At 36.3% G+C, this 18843-nt stretch overlaps 2 protein-coding genes across 3 annotated transcripts; both read right to left on the bottom strand.

The window, feature by feature from the left end:
• Window positions 1–1073: 1073 nt before the first annotated feature.
• Window positions 1074–5666, bottom strand: LOC121731700 (protein singles bar). The gene is made up of 4 exons (XM_042121273.1): window positions 5111–5666; window positions 3002–3184; window positions 1775–1915; window positions 1074–1210 (listed from the first exon to the last, which is right to left on the bottom strand). The coding sequence occupies exons 1-4, from the start codon at window positions 5255–5257 to the stop codon at window positions 1133–1135; spliced, it is 549 nt and encodes a 182-aa protein (XP_041977207.1). The 5' UTR covers window positions 5258–5666; the 3' UTR covers window positions 1074–1132.
• A 2566-nt stretch (window positions 5667–8232) lies between these two features.
• LOC121731702 lies at window positions 8233–18300 on the bottom strand. 2 transcript variants are annotated; one of them, XR_006036271.1, is made up of 6 exons: window positions 18161–18300; window positions 16552–16673; window positions 11450–11632; window positions 10607–10729; window positions 8928–9207; window positions 8233–8491 (listed from the first exon to the last, which is right to left on the bottom strand). XR_006036271.1 is itself a non-coding variant. In XM_042121275.1 (5 exons), the coding sequence occupies exons 2-5, from the start codon at window positions 16663–16665 to the stop codon at window positions 9136–9138; spliced, it is 492 nt and encodes a 163-aa protein (XP_041977209.1). In that variant the 5' UTR covers window positions 16666–16673; window positions 18161–18300; the 3' UTR covers window positions 8897–9135. The 2 variants fall into 2 exon arrangements, 1 of the variants encoding a protein (XP_041977209.1); XM_042121275.1 differs by lacking the exon at window positions 8233–8491 and having other exon boundaries at window positions 8897–9207.
• Between the last annotated feature and the right edge of the window lie 543 nt (window positions 18301–18843).

Genomic DNA, 18843 nt, shown 5'->3' with positions numbered 1-18843 from the left:
TCGGCTCCAACGATTTTCATGAAATTTAGTATATAGGGGGTTTCAGGGGCGATAAATCGATCTAGCTAGGAATCATTTTTAAAAAATGACATTTTATTCGTGTTTTATCGAATACCGAGCAAAGCCCGGTCAAATAGCTAGTACTTAAATATTTAAAACAGTAGATATGTTTAAATAGTCCGGGTTCCGTATTTAACAATTTTTTTTTTCAATCTTTATTATTAATATAAACCTGTATTATAGTACTCTGTGTATAAACTATCAAGCTCTAGTTTAAACAAAAGTCAGCTCGTTAGGGTTCCGTGTTAGGGTTCTGTAATCAACAAAACTTGGTTGACTACGGATCCCTAACTAGCTGTTTTTTTGTAATTGTGTTATAAATTGTAAATGTATTGGGTTAATAGTTATATACTATACCACTTCAAGATTTTTCGCAAATAAAATTGTTTTTCGTCTTATCAAAATGACTCACAAAAATTAGCTTGATAGTAATAAAAAAAATGTTGTTCTACGGAACCCGGACTATAAGCATTTACATACAAAAACATATTAATATTTAGCAATTAGCACCATTATTTCAGATTTAAGTATAGGCACAGAATATTTTTTAATCTAGATAATAAAAGAGATAGATAATAAAAGTTATCTATAGCTATAGATGTCTACACTCTATTAAGTATAGATTGTAGAATTTTTAGACTGTATACAGTCTACATATTCTACAATACGTAAAGACAGTCGTATAATCTACAGTCTACGTTATAAATAATATAATTATTATACTTTCGTTAATATTTAACATAATTAATTATATTACAATACAGCTTATTCATATCCATAGAACTAAATTAGACTGGATAATATAATGAGTTTAAAGTAATAAATGCCAAGTGCTTCGGTAAACAACCTAATTTACATTTTGAGTGTATTAGTTTTATACCTAACTTAAGTTGTATATCGTACTAACTACAATTTTACTTAGGTACAACAAGATTTTCGAGAGCTCATGTTAGTTTTCATTGTGACTTCTTACTCCGAGGATGTAAACTTTTATTTGTAACTTTTACAAAAATAATTTGCGTTTTTTATGAAACTCACAATGATATTAAAATTTTTAAAAGATGTTCGTTAATTATCTAATTCCTTTGTAGTTTTTGTAAGAAATATACGCATCCAGTCCATGTACGATGCCAACCACAACGCCTATGTACTGAAAACAAAATGAAAATGTTTTGATCATACAATAATGTAACTAGATTTTTTTCAATATTTTTTCCTTCTTGTAAAGTCAAACTTTAAACTCTGTTAAACGCGTCCAAACTCTATCAAAATCCTTGAAGCGGCAAACGTGCTAAGCGATACAAAAACTAATGAAGGTACGAACATGGTACGAACAGTACATAATCAGACTTAGCAGGGTTCCGATCTTCAGGCATTTCTTAGATCATATCCAAGGTATGATCTTATAAACACAAAATGTTATATTTTCCAACAAGATTTTGTAAAAATCTGAACAACTCTTGTCCTTGAAATCATACTTGGTTTAGATTGAAGAAGATTCTGAATAGGATTCTTCCAAATAAAGGTTCCAGGTCTTTTTTAAACCCCCGCCCCCTCCCCCCTTCCCAGACGGGTCCTGGAACGTCAGATTGAAGAAGAATCTGAATGGGATTCTTCCAAATAAAGGTTCCAGTTTTTTTTTAAACCCCCCAGACGGGTCCCCGCACGAATCCTTCATTCACGAATTCCTTCGACAACTCATACTGTAACTTACATAGACAGCGGTCATCGCGGGGTAGGCGGCGTACATGTTGACGAGCGCGTACCGCGGGTACAAGTAGATGTTGACGGCCACACCCATATAAGATGAGGCAGACAGATACATGAAACATGCCACTGCGTTGAAAACCCACTCCTGAAAATATAATTAAAACAAATTTAGAAAATCCCCTAATCAAGCAGTACCTAAATAAAATGAAAACTAGCTGATTATGATAAATGGATAAAATAGAAACACAGAAGGTGACCTTTCTGATCATTAGTTTGGGAGCTACGTCGTCATAGTAAAAGGAGGGGAAGTAAGTTATCTTCATACAAAGGCACCGCGCGCGGCTTGTATGTGTGCGCCATAGTATCAATGCGTCGCCACGTACGGCACACAACAAAATCTCGGCGGTACTTGGTACTACTAATATATATTCTGTGGCGGTACCAGCCTCTAAAACTGGCCGAGATTTTGTTGTGTGCCGTACGTGGCGACGCATTGATACTATGGCGCACACATACAAGCCGCGCGCGGTGCCTTTGTATGAAGATAACTTACTTCCCCTCCTTTTACTATGACGTCGTGGTCGCGGACTTTAAGAGGAGTCCACACCGCCGTTTTTCCATACAAACGTTGTCCCCTGTTTCCTCCCTGGATAATGCCGGTAGAGTTATGATTTTTTTCCTGAATATCTATGGTCACTATTAGCATGTCCCTATGTTTTCTTTTTTTTCATAATTTTATTATTAAAAAAGATAAGAACGTCCAAAAATCCAAAAAAATGGCCAGATTTTCCTCTGTTTTCAAACACCCAGAAAACAAAACTGGCTAGAATATACAAAAAAATAAAACATAGGAACACAGTTCAAGCCTTGCTTTTATTCTTAATGAAAAAAGTACTTAAATCGGTTAAGTTTTGGAGAAGGAATCAGCGGACAACGAATCGAAGATTTTCTGTTCTTTTATTAGAACTTTTGTCGTATTGTCTCTATCGCGCTCTGCGGTGGTAGACTTGAGATTGGTGAGACAGCAATACATTTTCAAATACCTATTTTCAATTTCTCTCGCCCCTGGTGTATCCTATTAAGAGAGTTTTAATTTTAACGAACTTAATATTGCTGTCACGACTCACGCTTGAGCAGTAATCGCTGAGCCACAGATGTATTGTTACATAATATAACATACTCTAATATTTTACATTTACATACCCAGAAACAGTACTTGAAAAATACTCACAAATATAGACTGTCGAATAAGCTGCTGGGTGTTGGAAGAGACCACGTAGCAGAAGATGAGCAGCGAGGTAGTCAACACACATGCTGCGGCTGTCGTCAAGAACCCGTGGTACGCCGAACCCATGCTGCTCGCCTCGGACATACCATACTTCACCAGTAGACTCTGGCATAGGCTGCCGAGCAACTGGAATTATATAGGAGGTCAATATTTAGTTAGTACTAATATGCCTATTAGAGTGTCGCATTATTTTTAAGTTAATTATTCACTGTTAAAATAAGTTAAAATACTAAGGCTGGTATAAATAGTCAGTACTTAAGATGCGATCCGGTCTCAAGACGCGGTTCGGCTCTGTGATTGGTCCAAATTTTGACAGCTAACCAATCACAGAGCCTGAACTGTGTCTTGAGACCGAGATGCATCTTGAGTACTGACTATTTATACCAGCCTTAGTTTGTGAAGGAGGGCCTGGAGCTTATACAGGCTTAAGCTTAGGCTATAGGCTTAGTTTGGGCTCCACGTCTCCCACAAATTGTAACTTTTGGGAGAAAATAATAAATAATATTAGGTTGACGATGTGTGGTATACATTGACATGAAATTCTATGTTGTCATAATGGTTAACTTGAGTTCTGTTACTCTGAGGCCTGAGCGTCTTTATCAGACGTATTTAAAATCAATAAGATAACTTAAATAAAAAAATAAGAATTTTGGTCCAATGAAGTTATTTTGCGGGCAACATCATAAGCAGTATATTTTGTCAGTTGACGAAGTCAGCATAATGTTATACTCGTATATTACTAGCTGTCCCGGCAAAGGTTGTTGTGACACGAGAATTTTATATATTAGATTTGATTTGTGGTAAATTTTCTAACCCTCGCTTTGCTTGTTTGGCTACCTATATAATATTATGCCTGTTATAAAGTTCCTATGTTATCGATATAAAAAAATCTTTAGCTAGTATCTACTGCGTTGTTACTTGTTTATGAACATTTTCAAATTACCATTCAACTGTCACATGTAAAGTAATCACACTATCTACAAGACATAATATTAATTACTGCTATTTTATAGGTACCATTTAAATGTCAATACTCCTGATAGAGCTGTAGGATTTTACTACTATCGCAATAATATAGATAAACTATTATAATCGACTTAAGAGTATTTACTTATTTATCTAACAAATCCGATACACTGATTTATTAAACATCGATAAAACATATTATAATTTTAAAGTGGAAAATATTAAAACGTCATTTCCTTTTTAAGGCAAACTGCTCAGTCGTTGGTAGTAATCCTATTTATAGACATGTTATGCTAAGTACTCACATACGGTTTTGCTCGATCGAGCAATAACGTCGAGCAAAACCCGCGGCTCGGGCTTTCGTCCACACATTCAGCATTGCACGATAGTTTTATTCTAAATCTATATATTTAATTCCATCAAGCCGGCTCGATACGAGCCTTAGAGCGGCTCGATGCGAGCCTTCGAGCTGTCAGTTTTGCGGTCCACACAGTAATTATTACTCATTTGGAGTAAAACTATCGAGCAAAACCGCATGTGAGTACTTAGCATAAGATTATATATTTGGAACGCCAATCATTATTATTTATTATTGGCGTCCTATTAGGATAGGAGTCAGGACTTTCTGTAGTATGAACTCATAAAACTGCCATTAATTTGGTGTTTGACTTTAATTCCCATTTTTTAAATTTATTATACATACTGATACTTATTGTTATTAAAATTTATACAAGTTTTAAACAATATTTTAGTATTATTGAGCATTAACTATATACAACATTTAAAATAGACAAAAATATTCATTCTTCCTCGGAAATCAAAGTTCTCTTTACGTTTTTGCACTCTACTTATCAACAGTGCTAAATTATTGCGTATAAATTCTCAATAATTACTAATTTTCTAAAACAAAATTTGCATAATATTTAAGGTACAATAATAACTTTATTGTACACATGCATTAGATATTATAAACATGAAAATTACATTTTTACTTTTTTATTTTTATGATAACAACGGTTTGAAAAGGTAGAGTCCTGAAAACTTTCAATAGTCTTTTACAGGCTATAATAGTAAGCAGTTACTTACAAATTCAGCGACTTTGATAACTCCATGTTGTGTGGTCAAGTAGCCGAAGTTGATGCATTCGCAGCATCTACAGCAGCAGCACTTTATCCCTTGTCCGCCAACACCACTGGGGGCCACTCGCACTATGGTAGGACCACGAGTCATCATGAAGACAACACTTATTTTGTTTCTTTTAAACTTTTTTCTTCTTACTTCTTTTAAACTTCCAAAACGTTTACTCGCACCAAACGACCGGCACCAACGACCCAGACAGGAAACTCCGGGATAGTTCAAAATGTTTTAAACGTTACTCATAACAAATATTTTTAGCCGTTTCGCACTAACAAAAGTTCATTGTCCGGACTGAAAAACAGGCCATGAAACTAATTTTCCCGATTAACCTATATAATGTTTGTCTAGTTTTAACTCCCGAAGTAGGTTAAACTTTCACTTTTATTCTACTGAATGGATGTCTCTGGACTGTAGTTGAGAGTGTTTTGAATGTGTCCCACTCTTTGTCGCGGTAGGTTAAAAATAGTTGCGCACGCGTCGCGGAGGGTGCCGTCTATTTCGGGGTTAATGTTTACCGTTTCCTTAGCGCTTACTTTTTATTGTAAATGGGCACTTTTTAAAGTGGTAGTTAACGGTCAGTTATCTATACATCTATATACACATAAATAAAATGGGAGTGTCTGTTTGTAATATTGAAAGAACCGTTTTTTACTACATGCATATGAATTTATATAGGGTACAGACACCAAAACAATATTTTTTTACAATTTTTGTCTGTATGTCTGTCTGTCTGTCTGTTTGTTCCGGCTAATCTCTGAAATGGCTGGAGCGATTTTGACGGGACTTTTTAGGCACATAGCTGATGTAGTAAGGAATAACTTAGGCTACTTTTTAACCGACTTCCGAAAAGTAGGAGGATATATTTTACTTTTTTTATAAAGGAACCTTAAAAAGGGGATTTTTTTTCACTTTTTTATTATCTTATTATATTTGTTATCACATTTTGCTGACGCGGACGAAGTCGCGGGCAACAGCTAGTACATAATAGGAGTATCTTGTACAGGCGTGTACGCTACCATAATATGTGCAATGTGTGCAATGCACACGGGCGCCATCCTCTAGGGGCGCCAAAACCAAGGTCCCAAAAAATTTGCCTAAAGGGGCGCTAAAATCCTTTTTTTGCACACAGGCGCCAGTAGCCCTTACCGGGGCCCTGATGTTGTACTCGTAAGAGACGCTGTCAAAAGAAAGCGTGCAATGAGAAGAAGGTACGAATATTAAATTGGGATTTCTAACATCAGTTGTTGTTAAAAACCGAAAACATATTCAAGGTGTAAGCCGTGTAACAAAACTAAGTGATAATGCTTTAGGGTGTGTACATGTTCCATATATATAGTTCACTGTGAAAGTAGCAGCTATGAAAGATGAAATTTTTCACTTTTGTATGAGCAAGCGCCTCAGAGTCACGAGTTTCCCCATAAAAACTTTCAACGCTGCAAATTTTACAGGGAACTCTCACGTACGTACACACCCTAAAGTACTATCACTTAGTTTTGTAACACCCTGCATATGTATGTATAATAATTTTGCAGAAACAACAAAGAAATAAGTATAAAAATTTATTTTCCATCAAATCTTCATACATTATAAAAGTTTTACAAAAGCTTCAGTAAAAATACATAATACAGCTGTAGACATTATATTATTATTACAACTACATATTTGTAGGCACCAGTAGTCCTAGCACGGCCACCAGTAGAAATGCGAAAGTATGGACAAACTGTGGACATAAACTTAAGGTAGCATTCCGATCTTTTATCGTTCCCAAAAATTCAATTAAAATGCCACTTTATGACAGACTATAGTCCTAAAAATTCAAATAATATCCTACTCTATGACGCATACTATAGTCTGTCATAAAGTGGTATTTTAACTGAATTTTTGTCGGTCGCGATTGGCCGCGGTAAAGATCGGAATGGCACCTTTAGTTTATGTCCACAGTTTGTCTATACTTTCGCATTTCTACTGGTGGCCGTGCTAGGGCTACAGGTACATAATATAAAATGCAAAAGCCTTATTGTAAACAAATACAAGAATAGGACTAAAATAACTTTCTATTATTTCGAAGATGTTTCTTTATTCCTGTCACTGAGATTCTATCACTCTAGCTTAGAGGCTTCACCCGCACATGGCTAGAGTCAGACGCATTGACCTGCTGATTCCCCTGGACTAGGCCAACTATTGCGAGAAAGCGTATGGTTGCCCAAGCGCGTATGCGCCATACGGATGTTAAAAGTCTTTTTCTGGCAATATTATAATATTCGAGGAGTGGTTACTTCACTCTGAAAGTACTACAATATGAATCATCTATTTATGTATAAGAAATTTTAATAGATAGAAGATTTTAATAGAAGATAGCAACAAGCCCTGACACACTTAGGGGGATGAGGAAAAAAAATATGAATCATCCATGACAATGGATGTAAATGTGCCCTTCTAAAAATGGCCTTGTTGCTGTTTAATAAAATATAGCCCTAAGATCTAAAGTCTAGACTTCTAGAGTCTAGAGCAGTTTATAAACGTAGGTCAGATTCATTACAGGATATCAAAACGTAAATACAAATACCTAAAATCACAATTTCAAATTTCTGTTAGAGAAAGATTTTCAACTTTTATCTTGACTAGAGTCATCTAATTAAGCACGACAGTGTTGACAAACACAGTCATAATCACGGTAATAACATATAGAAACACTCACTTCACTCAGAAACATAGTGAACATATTAACTTTATTGTTAATATGTTCAAATTAATACTTACCTCAAAAAAAAAGTAAATATATAGGTCTACCAGAATCTGATGGCAAGTTGAGTGGTGTGAAGCGTCCATAGATATTATTATTATAAAAATATAACATGTGTTATTACTTTATTAGTTATTTATTACGTAAGATATAAATTAAAATTTAATCAAATGATTTTACCGCATTATAACTTACTTATATTAACATAATTAAAACAAACAGGTAATGAAGAATAAGTTGACTAAAATAAATAAATTCTATAAAAATCAAAAACGATACGACCTATATAATAACAATTAGTATTAAATTGTGTTACAAATATATATTAATTAAGTATATTATATCTCTATTATTTCTAGAATATTTACGTTATTGATCGGCATGACATATTGTGTGGAAGTCAGTTTGTAAGTAGGTATATTTCAACTTCTCTAATAATATCTTAATAACTTTTTATCGTTAATTATTAAGTATACATTATATCTAAATTTATCTTTTAAGGCAGCTTTTCACGGAACATAGATTAAATTTTAAATGTTGTTCTTATCTAAACATCGTTACAAAATAGTACAAAAGCCTTTATAATTCTTAAGTCGGCTGTACACTCTTGTCGAGAGCTCTCGGGCGAGAGTCTCGTGCGAGAGCCCCTTGCCCGAATGCGATCATGTACATTCTCGCTTAGTTTAATCGCAGTTATGAACCATTCACCATGCATCGAAAGATATCATTGTAATCCAAAGATCTATAATCATATTTAATTTTATTTCTCACAGATAATGACTGATAATGACGTTTATTATTGTTATTTTTCTGTTCTGCACTGTCTAGCGGCGCGACTAGTAGTGAAAAACGCGAGAGTGTACAGTAATGCGCTCGCTTTCCTCACGAGGCCCTTTGTCTCGGGCGCAAAATACCGACACCGGACCGAGAGGGTCTGAGACAGGCGAGACGAGGCGAGCGCACCCATTTCCACTCTCGCACTCGGGCTGCCTCGCTGTGTCTAGGCGAGAGTGTACAGCCGACATTACAGTTTTTATTGCTACTTCTAGAAAAGGTTAAAAAAGTCCTGTTCGTCCACAAAAAGGTATGAAAATACGAAATTACAAAACATTTCCTTCATTACGCGTCCAAATTTAGTACGACTATTTTGAATCATTTTAATAGCACAGATCTCATAAAAGGCTTACAAATCTTAAAACTATGTTTCTTATGTTTATTATTAGGATTAAATTTAAAATGTTCGATGACGATTAGCTAAGAATGTGCTCAGTAGGAACAGTCCCGCCATCACCAGACCCATAATCTGAAACAAGAGACAATTTTTAAAGAAAAATTCTTAAATAATCTCATAACAAACGAAATTTTAACACTTCTTAAAATCTATTGTCTTCTGTAGTCTGTTGCTTATCGTCGCTGAGAAAAATAAAAAAATATGCGTTTGTGCGTTTAAACTTCAAACGCCCGTAGGCCGTACAGGAAATTCGATAAAGAAGTAAATGCAGGTGTGAGCATATTTAACTCTTTTATCAGGTGTGATAAAAGAGGTTAATAAGCTCAGAATCTAGATTAGTATCCCCCATAGTTGCTGTCTGAGCCACGGACTACAGTTTGCAGTGCCAGACCGTGAGCTTACGAGGCCCTGGGCTGAAAATACTAAGGGCCACAATATTTTAACTGTCAGTTCGTAGTACCAACACCTAAATTGTAATAATAAACCTTGATCGTAGGATTCTTAGGCACACCAACAAAAATTTAATAAAATTGTGAATTTTTTCGCATTATCGTCTATTTTTGACTTGACTTTGCTGGGGGCGGAGGCCCATAAACTCATGGGGCCCTGGGCTTAAGCCCAAATAGCCATAAGGTAGATCCGGCCCTGACGGTATGTAACTATTAAGAATTAGCTGCACGCCCCATACCCGCATGCTCGAAGTACGAGTATATTAACAAAACTCAGTGATCATTCTTTAGTTTGTATACAGTGTGTAACAAAAATAAGTGATAATACTTTAGGGTGTGTACGTGTTCCTTGTAGAGAGTTCACTGTGAAAGTAGCAGCTCTGAAAGACGATTTTTTTTTTCACTTTTGTATGGGCAAGGGCCCGAGCGTCACGAGTTTCCCCATACAAAAGTGAATCACTTATTTTTACACCCTGTATATGACGTACATGTGTCCCATAAATCGAGAATAACTTTTAAGACTATTTTATAGCTAAATTATTAATTCTTTCAAGAATAACTTTTTAATTTTTTTTCTTATATAATTTAGAAACAGAGAAATCAAAAATAACTCTTTCAGCGCTGCTACTTTCACAGTCTATATGAAGGGCATAATACATATTTAATTTTTTACCTTAGATAATATACTCTATTGACTAAGTATTATAGAAGTAATATCTCTATTTTACTGAAACTGATATTTTTTACTATACAATGTGTAACAAAAATAAGTGATAATACTTTAGGGTGTGTACGTGTTCCTTGTAGTGAGTTCACTGTGAAAGTAGCAGCGCTGAAAGAGGATTTTTTTTTTTACTTTTGTATGGGCAAGGGCCCGAGCGTCACGAGTTTCCCCATACAAAAGTGAAAAAAAAATTGGTCTTTCAGCGCTGCTACTTTCACAGTGAACTCTCTACAAGGAACACGTACACACTCTAAAGTATTATCACTTATTTTTGTTACACACTGTATACTCTACTTACCGCAGCAGCGAGGTAGGGCTCGTAGTCGTCCCGGTAGCTCCTCTTGCGGTGGTTGACCTCGATGATGAGCGTGAGGCCGGCCGCCAGGTACAGCACGAAGCCCAGACCGTGGTAGATTATCTCCTGAAATTGATAGTATTATAGGTTAAACTAAAATATTATAAAGTGGAGCGTAACTAACAGCGCACACTTCTGATACGCGCTTTCGAAGTTTCTAAAACCGGTACGACATAATAGGTACACAATACACATCTGAAATTATTACAGAGACCTTCGGCCTGACCAAACATAGCAAGTAGCAAGTTCTCCTTCCTTCGTTCGTCGTTGAGGCTAGCCACTACAATATTTCTACTTCATTAGATATCGTTACTACATTTATAGATTTAGGGCCTGTTTCACCACTTCCTGATAAGGCTATCCACCAATTAACTTGACAGATCAAGTATAGAGAATCTGTCAAAAAAGTTGTGAATAGCCTATTAGACACTTTATCAGAAAGTGGTAAAACAGGTCCTTAAAGTCTTTGATATATTGTCTGCATAGCATATAAAAATACCAGCGTTAGGCTGCGTTTCCACCGGAGCTGAGCGGAGCTGTGTTGCGAGGAATGTGTTTTTGAGAACCAATAGCATCGCCGCGCTGAGCGATGATGTCAATGAAGCAAATTGCTTTTCAAAAACACAATCCTCGCAAGTCGCAACACAGCTCCGCTCAGCTCTGGTGGAAAGGCACTAGGCAGCCTTATCGTGGCGTTGTTTGTTGTCATTTGGATTAGACGCAAATGACAGCAGATGAACAGTAGGTACAATTTATAATATGTAAAACTAATATTAATGTCCTTACGTAAATAGTTTTGGACATAACAGACGCCGTCGCCGCGGAGACGACGTAAGATAATAGCAGACAGAATGTGCCGATGAGGAAGGAGACTGCGACCAGCAGGTAGAACAGCTCAGGGGTGGCCATCATGCGTGACGTCGTGGAGAAGTAGTGGGCCACCACGCCCACGCACGCCGCGCCCAGAATCTGGAGAAACATACAAAAGAACAGTAATTTAAGTGTCTAAACACACCATGCCGACGATACGCGGCCGAAGTTCCGTGGCCGATATTACGTTCCGACTTCCGACGCATTCGGCTGATATGACACACGAGAGCCGAGATTACGCGGCAGAAATTCAGTTGCGTAACTTTGTCCGAGTATTCAGTGTCTCGAACGCCGTCGAATTGACGGTGAAAAAAAATATTACCGCCGAATCGCTGCCGAACTTACGCTTGACCGAAGTTAGGCTGTACGCTATAACGCGACATGGTTTCGACATGGTGTGTCATCGGTTATTTAAAATACATTGCTGGCGTATTCATGCCGAGCTTCGGCAGCGTATCTTTTATCATGATGTTTTTAGACACTTCAAACATCCAAAAACGCGAACGCGTTGACACGAACCTAACGACAGAAGATAAATTCCATCAAGTAGTTCAGGCTGTATAGCGTGCAAACAATCATACTGAGTACTGACTATCAGAGAAGCTGATAAGTAGGCAGATGGCGGATCTAAGTAATTTGGTCGCGAGTCAAGTCAATCATCCGACTGATCACCGACCGCCGACCAAATGACCGTCCGTCAACTGCCTAGGAATCAATTTCCTCGATGGTACATACATACACTCGAAAAACATAACCCTCTTTCTAGAACAGTCGGGTAAAAAGATAAGTCGTCTTTAAGTCCGCTTTCGAATGCAAAGACAGGGTACCTACATAAGTACTTATTCGTGCTCCTTGCCTCGCTTTCTTGCTTAGGAATATAGAATTATTATATATTTTTATTAATTCGTTTCTAAAAAATAAATATTAATTACCTTCGCCATGTTTTCAATTTAAATTCAATGTCACACGCGATTTAATTAAACCTTAAAATAAAACGCAAAATGTATAACTGAACCATGACGCAAGGTTTGAATGTAATGTTCTAGGAAATTATGAACGTGGTAGAAAACGGCAATGAAAACGAGTAAGTATATTATCCGGTTTGTGAATAAAGATGAACTCAATAAATTAACGTTTAATATTATATTATACTCTGACCTTGATGAACCGTTTAACTTCGTATCACTTCCCTTCTAATAATATAAAAATAAATATTCCCTGGACTTCTACGAATATTTTAAGACTAGAGCCAAATCGGTTCAGCCGTTCTTGAGTTTTAGCGAGACTAAATTAAAAATATTTTTTATAAAGATTGATGACTTTGATACACTTTGATAAACATTAAATATAATGGAAAAAACTAGACCTTTGCATTCATTGTGGATGATTTATACAGTACTTTCAGAGCGAAGTAACCACTCTTCAAATACTGTAGTGCCTGGGACAAGATTTTTAAATGACCGTATGGTTGCCCAAGCGCATACGGCACTCTCGCAACACTAGTCCAGAGGAAAGCACTAGTTACTAGTCAATACGTCTGAGACCAACTATGTGCGGGTTTCCTCACGATGTTTTCCTTCACCGTATGAGCTTTTCCGCATTATGTACTTGAGATCAGAAAATGTCTCATTGGTACACACCCGGGATCAAACCTGCACCCTCTAGGAGTGCGAACCAAAGGCGGAGTACTATTTAAAATAATATTCTGTGCCAAAGGTCTACCCATTAGGCCACAGACGCTCTAAAAAATATAATAATGTAACAAACTTCGATCAAATAATATATAACATTAGGAGTGAGCACACTGAGACGGGTCGTGCCGGGGCTCATCGCAAAAATCCGCCTCCATACAATTTGTATGGAAGCGGATGCGCGTATCGCACACTGTGTCGGGGCGCAGCGGATTTCCGCTTCCATACAAATTGTATGGAGGCGGATTTTGCGATGAGCCCCGGCATGCTGAGCCCCGGAGACGTAGGTCTGAAATTCTTATAAGTACCTGTAAAACAGGTACTTAACCTGTAAAATCTATTGCAGTAGGCGTAACAAAAACAAAGTCTAGCTCATGTTTAGCGTTTGTCTTGTAAACATCCGCTTCCAAATTTCAATGTTTTTTGTATCGCAGTTTGATCTTTTTTTTACGGCAAAAGCAAAATATTATGTAAACTGTATAATACCTAAGCGCTGATTTTCATTATTAGTATAAGTTCCTAAGTTGTTTTAAATCAGAATAATATTATTCTAAAAGACAAGTTACTAAATTAATAAAATTATTAAGTGGACATATTTTTCAAAGTATATACTACTCAAAAGAGTAATTCTCCGAGGCCCCTCAAAATGTGGTCACACGCTCTTTACTACTACCCTAATAAACATACAGCCTTAGGACCAAACACACGTTATTCCTCATTTATTTAAGTATCTGATTTCAATAAAAAACATCTATAATTATTTATAGTTTTTGTTTAATGGTTAATTCAATGTCGAAATCGGGGGCAAAATCGGTGTTCTCCGCGTGTCACACTCTGTTCGCGCTTACGGAAAGCTTTAATAACTTTTGTATTCTATTCATTAGCATAGAGTGTGATACATCAAAATAATCTAGATTAACTGGGCTACCTAATTCCTAAAATAAAATAATGTTATACCTTAAGTTAATAGGCATAATTACGTCTGTGTCACACGATTTTGCTAGTTTCACGAGCGGGTAATAAAACTGCATCTATCTTCCAAACGCGACGACTTGTGGTTACACGTTTTAGCTGCACCAACGCTCAGTGTCTTTCCAGCATCAGTACAGGGGACTCAAACCCTCGTTGCTTCAAAACAAAGAAAATATAAGATAAGATATTCCTTAAAAATTATGTGGTCGCTGTAGTCACGTAACTTTTGCGAGCATGTTTTGAATGATAATAATTTATCATTATGACACTCATATCAAATTAAGGAATAAGTTATATGATCGAGATTATTTCCTACTTTGTTTGTTTATTTAATAATAATAATAATAATCTTTATTGTACACCACAAACATATACAGTTTTAAAATATACAACAGTAAATTAAAAGCACAATTTTGGCGGCCTTATCGCTGAAAGCGATGTCTTCCAGGCAACCATCAAAACGTTTAAGAAAGTATCACATCAAGAAACGAACGATAATTAGGGTGGACAAACAAGTAAACATTAGCATAAAACACATTTACATAGATTGTTGATTCATATTGTTGGTAAGATAGAACTCTTTGAGTTGTCGTTTGAAAATGCTCAGAGATGGCGCTTTCCTTACACTATTGGGTAATGAATTCCAAAGTTTAACCGCAACGGACGCAAAAGAATTACCATAGTATTTAGTCTTTTGAGTTGGTATATTTAGTTTGTAAGCTAGACGAGCATTCTCATTCTCAGACGAGAATGTAAATATCTCCTTGAGATAGGGTGGAGCCATAGGGTCAAAAAGCACATTGTACAATAGATGCAGCACATGAGTATTCCTACGGAAACGGATCGGGAGCCACTTCAATTTAGTCCTGAACTCCGAGACATGGTCGTATTTGCGTAGTCCAAAAATGAAACGTATGCAAAAGTTTTGAACACGTTCCAGTCTGTTTAGCTGGTCTTCGGTTAGATTTATGTAACTTACGTCAGCATAATCCAAAATTGAGAGCAGTAAAGTCTGAGCAAGCATAACTTTAGTTGGTATAGGCAGTAGATTCTTAAGACGTTTTAGGGACGCAGAAGCCGCAAAAACTTTTTTACAAACCGAATCAATCTGACATGAGGACAACGTTGTATCGAAAAGCACACCCAGATTCTTAACCGAATTAGAGTAATTTATCTTTGTGTTATTCATCACGACATTAGGAATATCAGACTGATCAAGTCTGTGCAACATGCCCTGGCTACCAATCAAAATGGCTTGAGTTTTATTAAGATTCAGCTGTAGACCGTGATTCCTTGCCCAATCCCAAATGTGTGACAGGTCTTCATTTACCCGGTGGCGGGAGCCATTAGGGGCTAAGACATGAATTATTTACCTATTACTTTAATCATAATTCTAAAAAATGTAAAATTTTCGTAACTTTCGTGGCACAATTTTCGTGGATTTTCACCCATGAAAGTTACCTAATGACCTACGAAAGCTACGTAGGCTGTTTTGTACACCATTTTCCTATGTGAATTGGCTATAGTATAGTATTTCCAGCTATGGTTTTGGTACCCAGAACGAATTATTCACTCTACAAGCTTTTTTTGAAAAACAAAACATCCTACGTAGCTTAAAGGTATTTGCATTTATTTAAAGATAACTCGAAAATAAAAAAATCCCACGAAAGTGACGCGGAGAATAATTTTTGAAGAATCACTCATAAAATGTAAAGTCAAAGTGTGATGCAAGCTTGATCTTATGGCATTTACGCAACAAAAATTTGGGTTACACCGATCCCGATTCACAAATAGCCTCTTATAACAATCTTGAGCACAGAATTCACTCCGACTCAACAGAATACGACTTTGTTATTAATAAAATTCTCATAAAAATGTAGCAAGTTGTTAGAATAGTCAATGTGTAGCATTATTATCGGTAACCCGAAAGCGCCCGTTGAACTAGGTACATTCTACTATCTATTTGCAGGGTGATTATAATATTATGTTCAGCTAATGTTCAGCTGTATCATTGTATGTACCCGCTTGAAATAAGTAGTGTATGATCTCCATGGTATGGATGGATGAATGATGGTATACCCTCTTTTATCAGATAAAAACTATAAAGTACAACTGTCGAGAAAGAAGTAGACGATGAAAAAATTTTCTAAAGGAAGGAATTGAAAAAACAAGATGAAAAAGCCTCTATTGCATCCATTCCTTCATCTTGTTTTTCCACGGAAGACGTTTGTGCACTCAAAATATTATCACCCTGACACATTTTATTTCATTTACTTTTTTATACTTTTTGTGTGATTTACAAAAATATGTTTGGTGTCTACTCTTTTTTGTCAAGCAATATTTAAGGTGGCTCACCAGTTCAGCCAGTTTGAGCAGGCCCGGCAGCGTACCGAGGTAGCCGGTGTTGAGGAACAGCACGCTGCCCGACGTCGTCGTCGTCGTCCGCGTTATCGTCACCGAGTGAGACATCTTGGATCCTGAAATTTGTGGCATAAAATTTAAGAAACAAGTCTAAGGAAAGAATTATGCTACTGAACTAACTATATTTTCTGCAATTGTAAATATAAAAATTACAAAGGAAGAATACACTACGAAAAAGACTTCTTTTTTAGACTTTTCGTCTTTGAGAATCTTTGTTAGACTTTATGTACAGTTTTTAGTAGGTACTTTTGATTTTAGAGCCTAATAATTAATAAAGGATACTTGCAACTGTTACATTATCTCAGAAAAAAATGGTTTAAATTACAAATATATTGGCAAGCCAAGATTAATTATAATATTTATTATTTAATTAAAAAACAGACTACAATAAAAACGAAATCGAAAGCTTTTCGAATTTGGAATGCAGGACGTGTTGAGTCGTAATTCTTAAAATGGTCCTCTAGGTTATCTGGTGAGTCGCTGTTTATATCCAAGGTTTGTGGGTCGAGGCCGCCAACAACCGCGAAATACAATAGCTTCGCCCTAAATCGCACGCTTTTACTGATGTATCCTCCAGGATATTTCAGCAAAACATAGTCGAAATATTTATATTAAAACTTAACCCTCTAAAATAGCAGAGAAACAGACTAACAGTGAAGAGCCACTCAACCGATTTTAATAATATTTCGCATGTAATTACGAGTTAACGGGAAGGACATAGGATATTTAAAAAAAATGTACAGTTCCCACGTGGTAATTGAGGCTCAGCGAAGTTGTGGCACAGAATATTATATAAGAATTAGTACCTTCTGGTTGTGGGCAACATTTTGTTCTTAAAGAATAAACGGAAGGAAACTAAAGCCTATGAGGCTATGACATCATTCTCGGTGGCACAAGTTGGTCACCTCGACGAAGTGCGTGAAGAAAATTAAACATTTTAAGGACATTAACTAACAACACTAACATGACTATTAACTTTTTAGAATTCCTATATTAATCTCTAGTAAATTTGCCTATCATATTCACTTAACAAAACGGAAAATACACACAGAATTCGATCAAAGAAACAGAAATTATATTCACACGCGCTTAAGAGGAAAATCGGTTTCATCTCGCCTGAAAAGCTCCACTCAAGGACGTCTGAAGAACTCAGTTATTCATTCGTCGAACTCAATTGTAAGTGCCGATATAAATACTGAAATTATGCACACCTCTTAACCACACCTTGATTTTTATTTTCGGAATGTACAATTAGTTGTTTTATTAAAGTTAATAAGACTTTATGATTATAGGTAAAAGGCTGTACATTGTCTAAAGATCTTTAAGACATAGAAATTATAACATACATAAAGATTAAAGAGTATAAAACAATAATTACAGTCATATACTGCAATATTATTTGCATAGTTATTTATTTCAAGAATAATTTCAAATCTATTCAATACTTTTTAGATCAAACATTAACACTGCAATATAAAATCATAAATATGGAAATTATTTTTTCATAGTAAGATTTTATTGTAATATTATAAAATAAACTTACAATTCGTGAACAGCGGGTGGAAAATGAGTCAGCGGTGTTTGGAAAACGTGCGTGGTAACGGCAGGACGCCCGCTACAGAACTGCAAGTGACGAAATCGCGAGTGTTGCCGACTATCAACTGTATTTTTGCTACGGAAATTGGAAAATATATTTTTTTAAATGAAATAAGGGGGCAAACGAGCAAACGGGTCCCCTGATGGAAAACAACTTCCGTCGCCCATGGACACTCACAGCATCAGAAGAGCTGCAGGTGCGTTGCCGGCCTTTTAAGAGGGAATAGGGTAATAGGGGAGGGTAGGGAAGGGAAGGGAATAGGGGAGGGTAGGGAAGGAAATAGGGTAGGGGATTGGGCCTCCGGTTAACTCACTCATTTTCACGCCGGTTTTCTGTGAGAACGTGGTATTTCTCCGGTCGAGCTGGCCCGGACTGTGTGTGTGTGTGACTATTTGTAACTGTATATTAGAATTATGATTATTATGAATATTATGATTTTTAACAGTTGGGTTATAGTATCAGAATATTTCAACTCACCTACAGCGGGTGCCATTATAAAGCATTTACTAATAATTCATAAAAATTTAGTATTTTAATTATTTTTACGAAGCTTGTAAAACTTATAGATTAGGTACGTACCTAATCTGTAAGTTTTACAAGCTTTGCTTCATTCATTTCGCTTTCAGTTT

This window comes from Aricia agestis, chromosome 11, assembly GCF_905147365.1.
Source record: "Aricia agestis chromosome 11, ilAriAges1.1, whole genome shotgun sequence".
Lineage (NCBI taxonomy): Eukaryota > Metazoa > Arthropoda > Insecta > Lepidoptera > Lycaenidae > Aricia > Aricia agestis.
Note: the sequence above shows the minus strand (reverse complement) of the source record. Positions and strands in the feature narration are given on the sequence as shown.

Bases quoted from the DNA above. Each gene is read 5' to 3' on its own strand.
- LOC121731700 (XM_042121273.1), bottom strand. From the start codon at position 5,257: ATGATGACTCGTGGTCCTACCATAGTGCGAGTGGCCCCCAGTGGTGTT. The intron at 3,185-5,110 runs GTAAGTAACTGC...ATATAATTCCAG, and splicing joins TTATCAAAGTCGCTGAATTT to TTGCTCGGCAGCCTATGCCA. The intron at 1,916-3,001 runs GTGAGTATTTTT...TTATATTTTCAG, and splicing joins TTATTCGACAGTCTATATTT to GAGTGGGTTTTCAACGCAGT.
- LOC121731702 (XM_042121275.1), bottom strand. From the start codon at position 16,665: ATGTCTCACTCGGTGACGATAACGCGGACGACGACGACGACGTCGGGC. The intron at 11,633-16,551 runs GTGAGCCACCTT...ATGTTTCTCCAG, and splicing joins TGCTCAAACTGGCTGAACTG to ATTCTGGGCGCGGCGTGCGT. The intron at 10,730-11,449 runs GTAAGGACATTA...TATCAATTTCAG, and splicing joins TTATGTCCAAAACTATTTAC to GAGATAATCTACCACGGTCT.